Here is a 16,109-nt window from a genome sequence, read left to right as displayed (position 1 = left end):
AGATGTGGGTATGACAGGGCCTTGTCCTATCTTTCTATAGCTAGAGTCCATAGAGGTCTGTAGACAGTTGTATATAGTGAGAATATCATGTAGCTTTGTGGTCTCCTATTTTTGGTACAGTGCATGTAGTGGCCATATCGGACTGTGCTGTCATCCGTTGCACGTATGCCTATATATACATATCGACGTGTATAAATTATGAGTGTTTCGAGACAGAGTTCATTGCATAAGTTTTGCAGCAGATGCTATCGCTTAGATATGATTTAGAAATGGGCCACCGGGTTATTCAAAGATATGGCAAGTCCGAGTTTAGGGGTGCTTGGTCAGGAGTGATCGGGCACTCGTCACGGTCTATGGGTTTGGATCGTGACATGGGACATGGATGTCATAGGGCCAATTGAGCCAGCTATGTCAAACAAACACCGCTTCATTTTGGTCGCCATAGACTACTTCACCAAGTGGGTGGAAGCAACATCTTATTCATTAGTAACAAAGAAAGTGGTCACAGATTTTGTGCGCAACAACATCATATGCCGAATTGGTATCCCAGAATCAATCACAACAGACAATTGGGCTAATTTGAATAGCCACTTGATGAAGGACATGTGTGCACAGTTCCGAATCACTCATCGAAATTCAACCGCATACCGGCCACAAATGAATGGAGCTGTGGAAGCAACCAACAAAAACATCAAGAAAATCCTCAGAAAGATGATTGATAACTACAAAGACTGGCATGAACAACTGCCATATGCATTACTAGGATATCTTACCACTACCAGAACTTCAACTGGGGCCACTCCGTACCTGTTGGTGTATGGCACTGAAGCAGTAATACCAGCCGAAGTAGAAATCCCTTCACTTTGAATAATATTAGAAGCTGAGTTGGACGATGCGGAATGGATCCGCAAGAGGTATGAGCAACTTGCTTTGATAGATGAAAAGCGAATGATTGTTGTTTGTCATGGTCAATTGTACCAACAAAGAATGGCGCGGGCTTTTACTAAGCATGTGAGAACTAGGGTTTTTCAAATCGGGCAATTGGTGCTCAAATGAATATTTCCTAATCAAGAAGAATGCAAAGGAAAATTAGCACCAAACTGGCAAGGCCCCTATATGGTGTGAAAAGTACTATCAGGAGGAGCCGTAGTACTTGCTGAAATGGATGGTCAAGAGTGGCCAAGAGCAATAAATTCAGATGCCATCAAGAGATACTACGTGTAAAGAAGAAGATGACTGTGAAAATTTAGAGCTTTTATAGTTTATGTTGCTTTAATCATGTTTCCTTTGCTTGTAAGTTTGCATTTTTAGAAAAAACCATGTACGAACTACGCAAGGACCTGATTCCCTATACTTATAATGGGATACATAGGCGCTTTTCCAAGCTCGGTCGCTTTAACCCAAAAATCCAAAATTATGTATGTTTAACTACGTTATGACCTGATTCCCATTTTGGGATGCGTAGGCACTCTTTTGAGTTCGGTCTCACAAAAAAAAAATTGATATATTTACCCCGAACTACGTTTCGACCTAATTCCTGAAACGGGATACGTAGGCGCTCTCCCGAGCTCGGTCATTCCAAACAAAATTCCCAATAAACCTTTGGAAACCTTAGAAATGATTTAGTAAGAGAAAGATAAAGGTAACCCAACAAGGAAAGCGGGGCGGTTTTTTTAGAGGACCTTAAAAATTCTTTAAATATATCAGTTCTAAGAAACGGACTAATTAAAATTTCTACATTGGGGCAAAATTTTTGACAGCGTCTCAAAAATTCCTTCGACATAGTGAAATTCGAGTTGGTATAAAGACGTATACAAACTGGGGCAAAATTTTCAAAAAAAATTCAAAAATTTTCACGAGTCGAGGTCAAGAAGAAGAAGAAGAGACGGGAGACCCTGCTTGAGTAACTAATGTCATGACATTAAAAGGGCATATATAAAATATTATTTTGCGAAACGTATATGCATATATTTTCCAAAAAGTCATCACCCAAAAACTTTTAGCTATGCTAGAGAAAATAAAAGATTTTAAGGAAAATGAGCATCCTTTCATGTTGAGATATGAACGGAAGAATTCCATTTGCAGGAAAAGCGGTTGACCATATAGGAAGCTGACAAATTTTTCTGTGAATGCAGGAACAAACAAGCATGGATTTTTTACACTAACTCGTTTGCTAGAATGTTTAAAACAGGGTAATAACAATGGGCCAAGTGAAGAAGAAACGTCAAGGACTAGTGGCGCAAAAGAGTGTACGAAAGGTAACGAAGCCCTCCCCAAGTAAAGTTTGCTTTACTCTAATAAGTTTGTTCATTTTGCAGAGCACGAAGATTTTACAAAAGAAAAACTTTAAAGACTACTGAAAGATATAATCACGGTACCAAAAGCCGGGTCTCCACTAAATAGTATTGTGTCAAGGTATTGAGACCCCGGCCTAGACGTCGCATGGGATGCCTTGATACATCGGCTGAGTGGACGTCCAAAAATCTAAAAATTTAAAATGACGCGTTGATATTGGTATCAAAATGCCGTATTCACAATCGAGTCTAGTCCTTTTGAAAGATGTGAACCCTGTCGACGGGCGGGTATTCTTCCCTGGAGTTAAAAAAGGAAAGTCTTGCAACTAAGGTAAGCTTCATTCCTCAAAATAACAATATGGATTAAACGACTACGTGCCGAAGGGGCTGTGTTGTCATCCATATATGTAGCCAAAAATAGGTTGCATAATTCCGAGGTTGATGTCCGCAGTCGCTGAAATATGAATGTGATTCCTACATCAAGATTTGCGGTCGCTATTGCAGTCTGTTCAAGTTAACGTAATTATGGTTCAGGGATAGTGGTAGTCATGAGAAAAGGCTCGTACTTGAATATACGGTAGTTAACTTGAAAATTCGACTAAATGTTGTAATTACGGATACGAGAGGTTAGTAGTCATCATGAAAGGAATATGATACTTCACTCGATGTGCGATCTACATTTGGGTATTTTTGAATATAAGTGATGTAGTCCCGAACTGGTATACCACAAGCTTCGTATGAGGATAACGAAGTAGTCGACACCAGATTTGCGACAATCACCGCAATATGTAAAAATGATATGAGTCCAAATTTTCAGGGGTGGCGAATGGCATAAGAAACAAAAATGACCCCGCACTTGAAAACACAATTTTCATTAGTAACATCTTGCTTACGAAAATGATGCGTAAATACGGTATAGCTCGACCCGGATCCCAACAGAAGTTATCATTGAACGATGAAAACATCTGAAAACGACAAAAAAAGAGCCGGTAAAAGTATCGTTATTATTGTCTAGAGTAGATCGCCTTTTCAAAAAATATATATACACAAAAACACACACTAACAGGAAAAAGAAAGAAGAAGAAGAAGAAGAAGAAGAAGAAGAAGAAGAAGAAGAAGAAGAAGAAGAAGAAGAAGAAAAAAAAAAAAAAAGACGGACGAGCATTTTTGAAAAGACGGATATAATATTGAAAGACGACTTCAATGTCAACAAAATGATTAAATGCCATTCAAGTATGACTATATTAAAATCAAAAAATTTCAGAGACTAACACGTAGGACTCAGCATTTGGGGATGGCTGAAGGATGCTAAGATAGGAGCAAGAGAGCCAGACTCAAGACATGCGGAGCAAACGTGGAATTCTTCTTGGGCAACTGGTCAAAAATCATGTACGAGAGTCAAGCTTTCTACACCGAGATTGAAACATCACCTCAAGCAACTGCACTCATAAATCTTTGAAAACCGCTTCCGGTCGGATTTTTCACCGGAAATAGTCAAAGGGATTCCCACATAAAGGGATATTCCTTTTCGGGCCATCGAGTTGAACTACAATTGGCCTGATTTCCAAAGTCAGGGATATGTAGGCTACTCAAAATTCGAGGCTCGACCATATTCCTATAATTATCCTGAGACACCTCGAGATAGTTTAAAGAAAAGCTCTTACTTTTTTTATAGTCCTCATAGATTCAGAGCTAGAAACGGCCTGAGTTCTTATTTAGCCTAAGATATGTAGGAAGCCCAAGAGTCAGAGTCCGGCCATACTTTTGAAATTTTGCGCAAAAGAGCTGTAATTGCCATTATTCGGTAAAAATTAGGATTGTCAAATTTGTAGCTCAAGGATGGTCTCGCCATCCTTGAACTCTGAAGGGGCAATTTTTAACACCTAATTTTTACCGCATAGGACACGTATTTTAATTCTCAAAATTGTCGAGTCAAAGACGGAGCAAGGATACACCTTCAAAATTCAAAATTCAAAAATCTCGAGAAAACTGCAAAAATTGACGTTTAATTATTATTTTTTCATAAAAATTAACAATTACAAGAAGTTACGAGTTATTTATTGTCACAAACGTGATTTGAGAAGAAGATACATATCCCGCTCCGCCCGACTCGGGAAAATGGTTAGTTAAGTTATGTTGGACTTTTTATTCATGTTAAACCTTCATGTTCTTCCTAGTTATTCCATGGTTATCTTCTGAGTCTTAAATACTTCTTGTGCCTCGCCTTGAGTTATCTTTGCATTGCCTAAAGCTAGGTATTTCCTTCCCTTTGTGTCTGATGGACCACTCAGTGGTATTTTGCTTTTGTGTTTGATTGTTCAGGCTTTGGGCAGTAGCTAGAACTTGATGTATGCAATTGTGTGGATTTCTAGGGAATTTGTGGTTTGTGCATGACTTGAATGTGGTGTTTAGAGTCAAGATTAAATTGAATATGTAGTGTATATCAGGTATATATGGAAGGTATGCCCTTTAAAGGGTTTTGCTCTTCATATATAAGTGATACATTGGTAGTATATCCTGTATATTAGAATCTTGACACTTAGTAAATTAGGAAGAAAACTGAGTAGTATATCAGTAATATATTGCGTGTATCACAGTTTTGACACTTAAAGAGAATTGAAAAGAGAGTGAGTTTGGGCCCACTGCTTGGGCCCATTATTTGTGACTTGCGTATCCGAGCTACTACCATCGTTTTGGGCTTTTATTTCGTGGTATTAGGGACTGTTTTGAGTCGTTATTATATGGGCTTGGCCTAGATCTGATGTAATTCATTTTTTGGGCATTGTAGTAATTACCATTATAGTTTTCATCTTGTACTTAATTCAATTTGTGAGCATATACTAATGTCATGTATGTCCTTTACCTCTTTGTTCATCCAAAACCAGTTGGTGGGCCCCAACAGGGCCCACTAACGTATCTAGATCGAGTCAACCCAACATTAGAGCAAAAATGGAGCATACGTTGGAATTAAGACGAGACTGATTGTGTGAATGTTCTCCCTTTGGGCTGTGTTGGCCCAAATTTTCTACATCATTTAAATTGTGTACTTTAAATTGATTATTTCCCTAATTATCGTGCCAATTGGAAACCTTGTGAGATTGCCATGTTTTAAAGTCGCCAAAAAAATGAATTTGCCATAAAAGATAAGACTAAATTTGGAGCATTAACACAATTTGGGATTGATTTGACTAAAGGTCTAAAAATGCCAACTTTTAGGAAGTTTGGGAGTGATTTGAACGTTTGCAAAAGACTATGGAATTAGACGTGTGGGCTGATTTGGACAAAACATGTGAGACTAATATGATTATTTAGACTTAGGCTAAAAGAATAAAAATTGATTAAAACTTAGAAAAGCATAGAAATAAAAAATGGACTACATATATGTATGTAGAATATTATATGGACTATAATAGTGTATCTAAATTATTTTCTTAAAAACTATTTTCTTATGCTTCGAAACATTTTTTTTCCAAAACTACTTTTTGGGTAGACTTATGTAGAGTCCTTCTTAGGCTAAGAGCCTTCGGGTATTAGCCTAAGTGGTCTAGTCCGATACCCTAAACTCCCAATTTTGGGCAAAATTTTACCACTTTTGATTCTTGAAAAGTGGCATTTTTTGCATGAAAGACTAATTTCTATTGGCGGAAATATAAAACAAAACTATTTTTATCACAACCAATTTATATCTACATAGACATATTATTAGAACCCGTAGGTCAACCGTATTTTACGGATCCTTAATACCAAGGTGCTTAACACCTTCCTCGGGGGATCACCAGAACCCTTACCCATACTTTGATTAGATTAGGATTCTTTTAAGACTTAACTACTTCAAATGAACCCTTTTCGAACTGGTTTTCTTAATTTCCTAAAAATTAGGTGGCAACTCTAAAGTAAGTCCATTTAGAGCACAATCCACGTAGAAGCATATTTTTTCCTTTTTCCCGGTACGATTGACAACCGTACTTCCCCGGGACACTTTCTTTTTTTAAAATGAGGCAAGTGCAAATGCGAATCGGAAAAAATAGGACCGCTACACTTGTGTTTTTGGTTTCGGATTGGATATTTTGAGACTTGACATGATTGGGCTTAGTTGCTAACCATAGGCCATGATCTTGAATTATCCTTGTTGACTGTTCTTTGTTTTAGCTGTATATGTTGGGTTTTCTAAAAATTAGGTGAACAATGATTATCATAATGGTGAGTTGACTTCTATACTAATATTGAATAGCGTGATAATATTTGACTTGCGAAACTTGTGTGGAATTGCCTAGTGTCTATTAGATAAGAGTTTATTGATCTAAGAATCTTGATGATACGACGAGCGGTAGATAATGTATGCCGTTGATCTAGTTTACTTATCATGCTTATTTGTGGACTCTTTTACTGATATGTGCCTCTAACCATTTCGGCTTATGATGCTTAATCAGTACGTGTTGATTGTACTGATACTACTCTTGCTACATCCCTTTCGGGGTGTAAAGTGTTTCAGGTGATCGATTTTTGGCATGTTCGGAAGATGCACGGTGCCTATCTCGAAGGCCTCCACCCACTTCATTCCGGGATGGAGGTTGGGTCTTAGAGTTATTATTGCATTCTAGATTTACATTAGTCGCTCTTGTACTAGTCTAGACCAGGTCGTGGGAATAGAAATGAGTCATTGTAATTATTTATCTGTTGTAATCACTTCCGCAATTTAGGTTGATATAATGATTTGATTTCCGTTGTTAATCATTTATATATTGAAGAAAATGAAATTTTTCTTTGCTTGGGAAATGTGTTATTTGATTGAGGGTACGCCTACCGAGGTAGGAATGGTATGTGCTCGCGTGATTCTAAATTGGGTCATGACAAGTTGGTATCAGAGCCTAGGTTACCGGTCTCACCAGTATAAGAGCAATGTCTAGTAGAGTCTCGTGGAATGGTACGTAGACGTCTATGCCCATCCACAGGAGGCTATAGGACATTTAGGAAATTTCCTCTCTTTCTTTCTAATCATGCTACTTCGGTCAAATTGGTAGCTCGGTGGATTCAATTGGTATCTGGACGATTCCAATTGGTATTTACGCATGTAAGGGTATTACGTCGTTGTTTTGACTCGGTTCGCGTGAGAACTTTATTCGGTTTGTTCTGTGAGTCCAACTTGTTGCATTGTGTTTGAGTGTCACCGTTCAATGGTCCCGCCACAGCGGTCATTCAGCCGCTGTGACGGTACCGCTATGACGGGCTCTCCATCACTACAGAAGTGACTATAGTTTCCCTGTGACCGTTATTGTGGTCCCTTTTTCACTGAAGCGAGATCGCTATGGCGGTCTGAGAGACCGCAAAAGCGGTGTGCCTGAGATCAGAGACCTGCAAACTCCCCTGTTTTCATAACCCCTCCTGTTCTAAATTTAGCCAAAAAAAAAAAAACAGAATACACAGCAAAAGTCTACAAATAGCAGTCACATAAAACAAAGCCCGACAGGGGCGGAAAATCATCCAATAACTTATTACAACCCAAACTATTCAAAAACCAAAAAAAAAAATTGTCCAAGACAGAAGACCAAACCACAAATCCAAACACAAGAAAACCAACAGAAATTATTTAAACATCCAAGCCAAAAAAGGCAAACCCCATAAAAATTATCGAAAAATAGAAAGCCCTACAAGGGAAACCAAGCATAAACATAAAGGGGAAAGGGGTCTCTAGGACGCCATCCTTCTGGTCGTACCATCATCTTCCGAGCTGCCACCACCTGCATCACTAAATCTACCCTGGCCACCATCAACCCGGGCCACACTCTCAAAGGAATACGCTTCCGAGTCATCACCATCCTCCACCTAAATCGGATCATTGAGGTGCATACTACCCCACACTCCCTTGATACCCATCCGAGCCCTAAAGAGTGAAGTTTGTCGAGTGACTTATTCTTCTCTTCTCTCTCTCACAAAGTCCTTGCGAAGTTCACTGTGATTTTTGGCCGGTGTGGTATATGCATCTGTAGGGTGGTGAGTGACTCACCCCACGTCTCCTTCGGTCTCAAAATACCCCTTCATCTCCTCCCGTGGGGGGGGGGGGGGGGTAATTAGTAGTAGCTCCTGATGAACCGGACCCGTCAGAAGGCATGGACATCGTCCGGAACATAGCAATCATCTTATCAAAGCGTGAGTCCAAGCACTCAAAAAGGCCCTGGATACGAGGAGCCTCAGTCCCAGCCCCATCTCCAGCCTCGGCTCCACTTTCCCCCTCACCTGCATTGTCCACCTTTCTCTTCTTTCTACTAATAACAGTGGTTCTGCAACCCTTCACCCATAATGGATGAAACGGAGCATCCGAATGGACCCCACCAACCCTCAGAAAATCCTTCCACTCCTCAATAATCTGCGATCCCATATTTACCGGTATGTCGGTGAGGATGCAAGCAACAAAGAAGAGCACGAGCAAAGGTCACATCATGGGTGTTCGAAGAAGGACGAAAGAAATAATATTTAACCTTCTCTTCGCATCAGCAGTAAAATGGTCACTATATATCGCCCCCCTACCATGAGCCCAAAGGGACTTCACTATATCATCCTCGTGCACCATTTTGGAAACCAACCACATAAAATCCTTCTCAGCTTCTTTCACCGCTAAGGGCTCCTCCGGGTGATCATCTATCCTATAATTTCGATTGATAGCCCTCGACCCCACTTTCACCGGAGTACCTCTTATTATGATCTCTAGATCGAGAGAATCCCAGTCAACTGTAGGCAGCAGAGCATAAAACTCCCTCACCCACGATTCATTGCAGTCACCCGGATCCCTAATCGAAAGGGTCCACTTTGTCCTTATCAACCCATTCGACAAATCCGAAGCACGCATTTCTACGTTGGAAATGTCAAATCCCCACTCCAGTAGCAAAGGAATATATCTCTGGCTCAGGTGTAAGAGTTTGCTTTGACGGGTGGGAAGTTTGTCATACGTGGGCACCTCTTCGTCTTGTGGGACCTCTTCCTGATTTTGAGCCATCTTGCCTGTAAAAGGATTATATATGTGTTAAATTCATGTCTTATCAATTTCATATCATTCTAGTAAGAACAGCTTGGAAAACTCGATCAAAATCTATCCTATCGTGAAATTGTACAATTGCAGAATCTGCATGTGCGGCTATAGCGGTCTGCAGACCGCAATGGCTGCACCGCCATGATGAGTCACTGAATGCCACAGCGTTCATGTGTAAAATTCTTGAGGAACACCACAGCGGTCGACCAAGCGCCACAGCGGCAACGCTGCAGCGATCAGCCAACTGCTGTAGCGGTATCATCGTCCTCAGCAGACACACGAATTTTCCAGATTTTTCAGCACTAATTCTTTATTCAAAAACTTTTTTTTAAACATAGATCGGGCAGAAAACCAGTATGCACGAAGTTCTAATTCTACTGAAGTGCTATTCTAACAACAAACCAACCCGAATTTCGAGAAAATCCGAAAATCTTCTTCAATGAATTTCCTTTACTATGTTCAAGTTGTGTAGCCTAAATCAGTGCTATAACCACGACATGTTCAATGAGATGGGTGTTCTAACGATTAACTAGTCCCTATTCCTCTTAAATTTTCGTCCTAGTTATTCATCAAAAAAGACCCAAAAACCCCAATTTTGAACTACTAAATCCGGCCCTTCTAAGCTTGTTACTTGTAAATTCGGTCCTATTGTTTAACTATGGGATAAGGGGGAACGAATTCTTACCTTTGTCCTAAAGAATGAGAGAGTGGATGGAGGTTGAGAATTTTTTTTGCCTTGAACCTTCCTTTCCTTCTTGTTGTTGAGAGAAAATTGTGAGTGGGGAGTTGTCACGGCCCAAGCCGATGAGTCGTGATGAGTGTCTGACCTCTAGCGACCAAACACCCCTATACTCATATCTGAACCTTACTGAACATCAAGGGCCCACAAGTGGCTTAAACTGAACTCATAAATAGGGGACATCATGAACTCTGTACAACCTGTACATACATAAACATCTTTGGAAGAACGGTGCGAAACCAACTAGGCTCTTGTATATATGTCACGACCCAATGGGAGGGCGCGACGAGCACCCGGTGCTAACCCACCCGGGCACCTCTTAACATACTTTCACATTTCATCTAGGTGAGACACATAGCTAAATCATGCTTTCCATCCGTTATTCATACTAATTCCATTGGGCGACAATTCATTTATATCATCATTAGTAACTATGCCCATATCAATGTACATAAGCCGACGAGGCTAACAAAATAATATCCAAAATATAGGCCGACAAGGACAAACACATCTAACCATATACACATGTCTACGAGCCTCTAAGAAGAGTATGTCATATCATATAGGCGGGACAGGACCCCGCCGTGCCCATAATTATGTACACAAAAGAATATCAAAAGTTGTAGCTCCGAATGAAATGGAGCTCCGCTATGTAGTCCCTGAGTAATGAGGCTATGTATATGCAACGTACATGATATGTAAATGATATGTATATGATATGAATATGAGTATGAAATGTAAATGAGTACGGATATGGATGTATGTACACGGATACGCAATAGAAATGGAATGTGCCTATGAAAAGCAAGTAAGTGTTATGACGATGATACTATCATCTCCCATCCTATGCTATTTCATATGTTGTCTATTATGCTTTCATATTGATGTTGATTATGCTTTACATACTCAGTACATTCTTCATACTGACATTCTTTTGTGTGTGGACGGTGCGTCATGCCCGCAGGTGGCCAGGGAGACAGGCTTGATCCATAGCCTCATTACTCAGGGACTACATAGCGGAGCTCCATTTCATTCGGAGCTACAACATTTGGTACTTATTCTTTTGTGTACATAATTATGGGCAGGGCGGAGTCCTATCCCTCTTATATGATATGACATACTCTTCTTAGAGGCTCGTAGACATGTGTATATGGTTAGATGTGCTTGGCCTTATCGGCCTATATTTTGGATATTATTTTGTTAGCCTCGTCGGCTTATGTACATTGATATAGGCATAGTTGCTAATGATGATATAAATGAATTGTCGCCCAATGGAATTAGTATGAATAACGGATGAAAAGTATGATTTAGCTATGTGGCTCACCTAGATGAAATGTGAAAGTATGTTAAGAGGTGCCCGGGTGGGTTAGCACCGGGTGCCCGTTGCGGCCCTCCGGTTGGGTCGTGACAAAAGTGGTGTCAGAGCTTGATTGTGTCCTAGGGTGTGTCTATGGGCCGTGTCCAGTAGAGTCTTGTTTATGGGTGTGTTGCGCGCCACACTTATAAACAAGAGGCTGCGGGCATTTTAGGAATAAATGACCTTCTTTCTTCATAAGATCGTGCGATAGAGCTATGATATAAGAACTTCCTTCTCCTTAACCGTGTGTTATGTATTTCAGAGATGCCTGTAAAGAGAAAGGCTACGGCAGCCCAAAAGGGCAAGACAGTGACAGAAAAGCGGGCTGAAAGAGCACCGCCAACGGTTGTAGAGGAAAGTGAGTCCCAGAATGCGGCTCAATCTCAGTCCTCTCATTCAGTGCCTATTTCTGAGGAGCGTGAGGGAGCCTCAGCCCCAGCTCCAGCACCTCCGGCTCCTCCACCGGATGCTTCTGGCCAAGATGTAAAAGAGGCCATTCATCTACTTACTCAATTGGTTGCTGCCCAGACTCAGCGGCAAAGTACAGGGCAAGGTAATAGGGCTGTTAGTGCAAGGGCCCATGACTTTATTAGTTTGAACCCTTCGAAATTCTTTAGATCAAAGCCGGATGAGGACCCTCACAACTTTATTGATGGTATGTTGAGGACACTTCGGTTGATACATGTTTCGGATACCGAATCGGTGGAGTTAGCATCCTATAGATTGAGGGATGTTGCGGTTCATTGGTACACGGTTTGGACGGCTTCACGGGGAGCCAATGCACCTCCTCCGGTATGGCAAGAATTTGTAGATGCCTTCCTCCAACATTATTTGCCTCCAGAAGTTCGGCGAGCTAGAGCCGATAAGTTCCTAAATTTGAGGCAAGGAAGCATGAGTGCTCTAGAGTATAGTCTCCGCTTCAATTCTTTAGCTAGGTATGCTTCGGCCATGGTAGCGGATATGGGTGACCGAGTGCACCGATTTGTGAAAGGCCTAGGGCCGCATTTGATGGATAGGTACTTGACTGCGTCCCTTCAGGACAACATGGATATCTCACGCATTCAAGCCCATGCTCAAAATTTAGAAAAAAGCCTACAACAATAAAGAAGTGAGCGTGAGCACGACAGAGGGTATAAGAAGAGGGCTAGATCTTCGAGTCCGATGAGTAAGCACAGAGGCGGGCACAGGCAGCAGTTTTCTAGACATTCAGGCCATTCTATGACTAGTGCGCCTCCATGATTTTCAGGCCAGAGATTTGATAGATCTACTTATCCCGGGCTGAGTCAGATCTTTTTGGGATCTCAGTTCAGAGGTGATTCGGGTCAGGCGAGGCCACCCATGCCATGATGTTCCCAGTGTTGGAAGTCACATTGGGGTCAGTGTCATTTGGGTTCAGAGGTTTGCTATTCATGTGATCGACCAAGCCATATTATGCGTGATTGACCTTCAGTTGGTGGTAGAGGTAGGACCCAGGCTTCAGGGTCGGCGATCTTCATCATTTATACGCCCTATGGGGCTAGGTTCACATGCGCCAGTCGGACATGGTAGAGGCAGAGGGAGATCCCCCAGTTCTAGCGATCCTCAGCACTGTATTTATGCTTTGGCTGGACGCTAAGATCTTGAGTCTTCTCTTGATGTTGTCACAGGTATATTATCGGTATTTTCTCATGATGTATATGCTTTGATAGATCCGGGCTCCACATTGTCATATGTTACTCCTTATATAGTGGGTCGGTTTAGAGTCAAACCGGAGTCGATTAAACCTTTTGAGGTGTCTACACCCGTGGGCGAATCGGTAATAGCTAGCCCGAGTATATAGAAATTGCATAGTTGTGATTTGTGACCATCGTACTATGATTGACTTACATGAGTTAAAAATGGTGGATTTTGATGTTATTATGGGCATGGATTGGTTGGCTTCTTGGTATGTCAATGTTGATTGTAGAATGAAAATGGTTCGTTTTCAATTTTCGGGAGAACCAGTTTTAGAATGGAAAGAAAATACGGCGTCACCAAAAGGTAGGTTTATTTCCTATCTAAAGGCCAGGAAAATGATCACAAAAGGTTGCATTTATCATCTAGTTTGGGTTCAAGATGTAGAAGCTAAACCACCGACTCTTCAGTCCGTTCCCGTAGTGAACAAGTTTCCGGATGTATTCCCGGAAGAGCTTCCAGGCCTTCCTCCCGAGCGGGAGATTGATTTTGCTATTGATGTATTGCCAGACACTAAGCCTATATCTATTCCTCCTTATAGAATGGCTCCCGCAGAGTTGAAAGAGTTGAAGGAGCAATTGAAAGACTTGCTTGAGAAAGGCTTTATTAGGTCTAGTTCATCCAGCGGGAGCACCCGTATTGTTTGTCCGAAAGAAAGATGGCTCCTTGAGAATGTGCATTGACTACCGGCAATTGAAAAAGGTGACGATTAAGAATAAATATCCTCTTCCGAGGATTGATAACTTATTTGATCAATTACAAGGTGTCAAATGGTTTTCAAAGATAGATTGGAGATCCGGATATCATCAGGTGAGAGTTAGGGAGAAAGATATCCCTAAGACAGCTTTCAGAACAAGATATGGCCATTTTGAGTTCCGGGTAATGTCATTTGGGCTAACTAATGCACCGGCAGTATTTATGAACTTGATGAACGATGTGTTCAGACCCTTCCTAGATTTATTTGTGATTGTATTCATCGATGATATCTTGGTGTATTCTAGATCCGAAAAGGAACATCCGATCATTTTGCATCGTCCTTAGAGTTCTTCAAACTCGAGAGTTGTTTGCAAAATTTTCTAAGTGTAAGTTTTGGTTGAACTCGGTGACATTTTTGGGACACATTGTTTTGGCCGATGGTATTCGGGTAGATAGCCAAAAGATTGAGGCCGTGAAGACTTGGCCAAGGCCCAAACTCCTACGGAGGTTCGTAGCTTTACGGGCTTAGCGAGGTTATTACAGGAGATTTGTTGAAGGTTTTTCTTCTATTTCGCACCCTCACAAAGCCGGCCCCGAAAATCGGCAAAGTTTCGATGGACAGATGCTTATGAACATAGTTTCCAAAGAGCTAAAGGATAGATTGACACGCCCCCGGTCCCCGACACTTCCAGAGGGATTGGAAGGTTATGTCGTTTATTGTGATGCTTCAGGTATTGGGCTAGGATGTGTATTGATGCAACATAGTAAGGTGATTGCGTATGCTTCAAGGCAATTACGGAAACATGAAAAGAATTACCCAACCCATGACCTTGAGTTGGCTGCAGTGATTCATGCATTAAAAATGTGGAGACATTATTTATATGGTGCCCATGTGGATATTTACATAGATCATAAGAGCCTTCAGTATATCTTTAAGCAGAAAGAGTTGAATTTGCGGCAATGACGATGGTTGGAGTTGCTAAAAGATTACGATGTTGATATTTTGTATCACCCCGGAAAGGCAAATGTTATGGCTGATGCTCATAGCTGAAGATCTATGGGAAGTTTGTGTGTGATGTTGAGCCGGAGAAAAGAGATGGCTAGTGAGCTCCCGGCGAAGCTAGCCTAGAGTTCGAGTAGTGGACTCGGGTAGCACGGGACTACCATTCAGAATTCAGTAGTCTCGTCGCTAGTAGTGGAAGTAAAAGAGCGACAATACGAAGATCCCATGCTAATGCATTACAGATATACACTCCCTCAGAAGGAGAAGTCATCATTTGAGATTGTAGGAGAGGAGTTCTCCGATGCCGAGGCAGACTATGTGTTCCTGATGTGGCAAGGTTATGCCACCAGATATTGAGGGAAGCCCATGGTTCCCGTTATTCTGTCCACCCCGGAGCAACGAAAATGTACCATGATCTTAAGACTATATATTGGTGGAATGGGATGAAGAAAGATATAGCAGAATTTGTGGCTCAATGTCCCAATTGTCAACAAGTGAAAATCGAGCACCAAAAGCCGGGCGGACTGTTGAAAGCTATAGAAATCCCAACTTGGAAGTAGGAAGTAATTAACATGGAATTCATTACAGGCTTACCCCATTCTCGACATAAGTATGATTCCATATGGGTGATTGTGGATAGACTCACGAAGTCAGCTCATTTCTTACCAGTCAGAACGACATATGTAGCAGAAGATTATGCAAACCTCTATATTAAATAGATAGTGCGACTTCATGGTGTTCCAGTATCTATTATCTCAGACAGAGGAACTTAGTTTACGGCCAATTTCTGGAAGTCCTTCCAAGAGGGTTTGGGGACTCATGTGAGCCTTAGCACGGCATTTCATCCACAGACTGATGGACAAGCTGAACGTACTATTCAGACTCTTGAGGATATGTTACGGGCATGATCACTTACCACTCATTGAGTTTGCTTATAACAATAGTTATCATTCTAGCATTCAAATGGCACCGTATGAAGCTTTATATAGGCGAAAGTGTAGATCCCCGATTGGGTGGTTTGAAGCAGGAGAGACTAAATTGATAGGGCCAGACTTGGTCCAGCAAGCCATAGAAAAAGTTAAGCTCCTACAAGATCGGTTATTAGCAGCCCAAAGTCATCAAAAGTCCTATGCGGATAATCGTCGAAGGGAATTAGAGTTCCAAGTGAAAGACTGGTTATTCTTAAAAGTGTCACCAATGAAGGGCGTTATGAGATTTGGCAAAAAGGGGAAGCTTAGTCCCCGGTACATTGGGCCTTATGAGATTGTGCGCAAAGTAGGCAA

At 41.4% G+C, this 16,109-nt stretch overlaps 1 protein-coding gene across 1 annotated transcript; it reads left to right on the top strand.

The window, feature by feature from the left end:
* The first annotated feature begins 378 nt into the window (after window positions 1–378).
* LOC132043843 (uncharacterized) lies at window positions 379–867 on the top strand. The gene has a single exon (XM_059434309.1). The coding sequence runs from the start codon at window positions 379–381 to the stop codon at window positions 865–867; it is 489 nt and encodes a 162-aa protein (XP_059290292.1).
* Window positions 868–16,109: the final 15,242 nt, after the last annotated feature.

The sequence above is a fragment of the Lycium ferocissimum genome, unplaced genomic scaffold, assembly GCF_029784015.1.
Source record: "Lycium ferocissimum isolate CSIRO_LF1 unplaced genomic scaffold, AGI_CSIRO_Lferr_CH_V1 ctg2921, whole genome shotgun sequence".
In the NCBI taxonomy this organism is placed as follows: Eukaryota; Viridiplantae; Streptophyta; class Magnoliopsida; order Solanales; family Solanaceae; genus Lycium; species Lycium ferocissimum.
The sequence above is the reverse complement of the archived record's forward strand: the minus strand, read 5'-3'. Positions and strand labels throughout refer to the sequence as shown.

What these genes read in the sequence shown, in the direction of transcription:
- LOC132043843 (XM_059434309.1), top strand. Translation starts at nt 379, where the DNA reads ATGGATGTCATAGGGCCAATTGAGCCAGCTATGTCAAACAAACACCGC.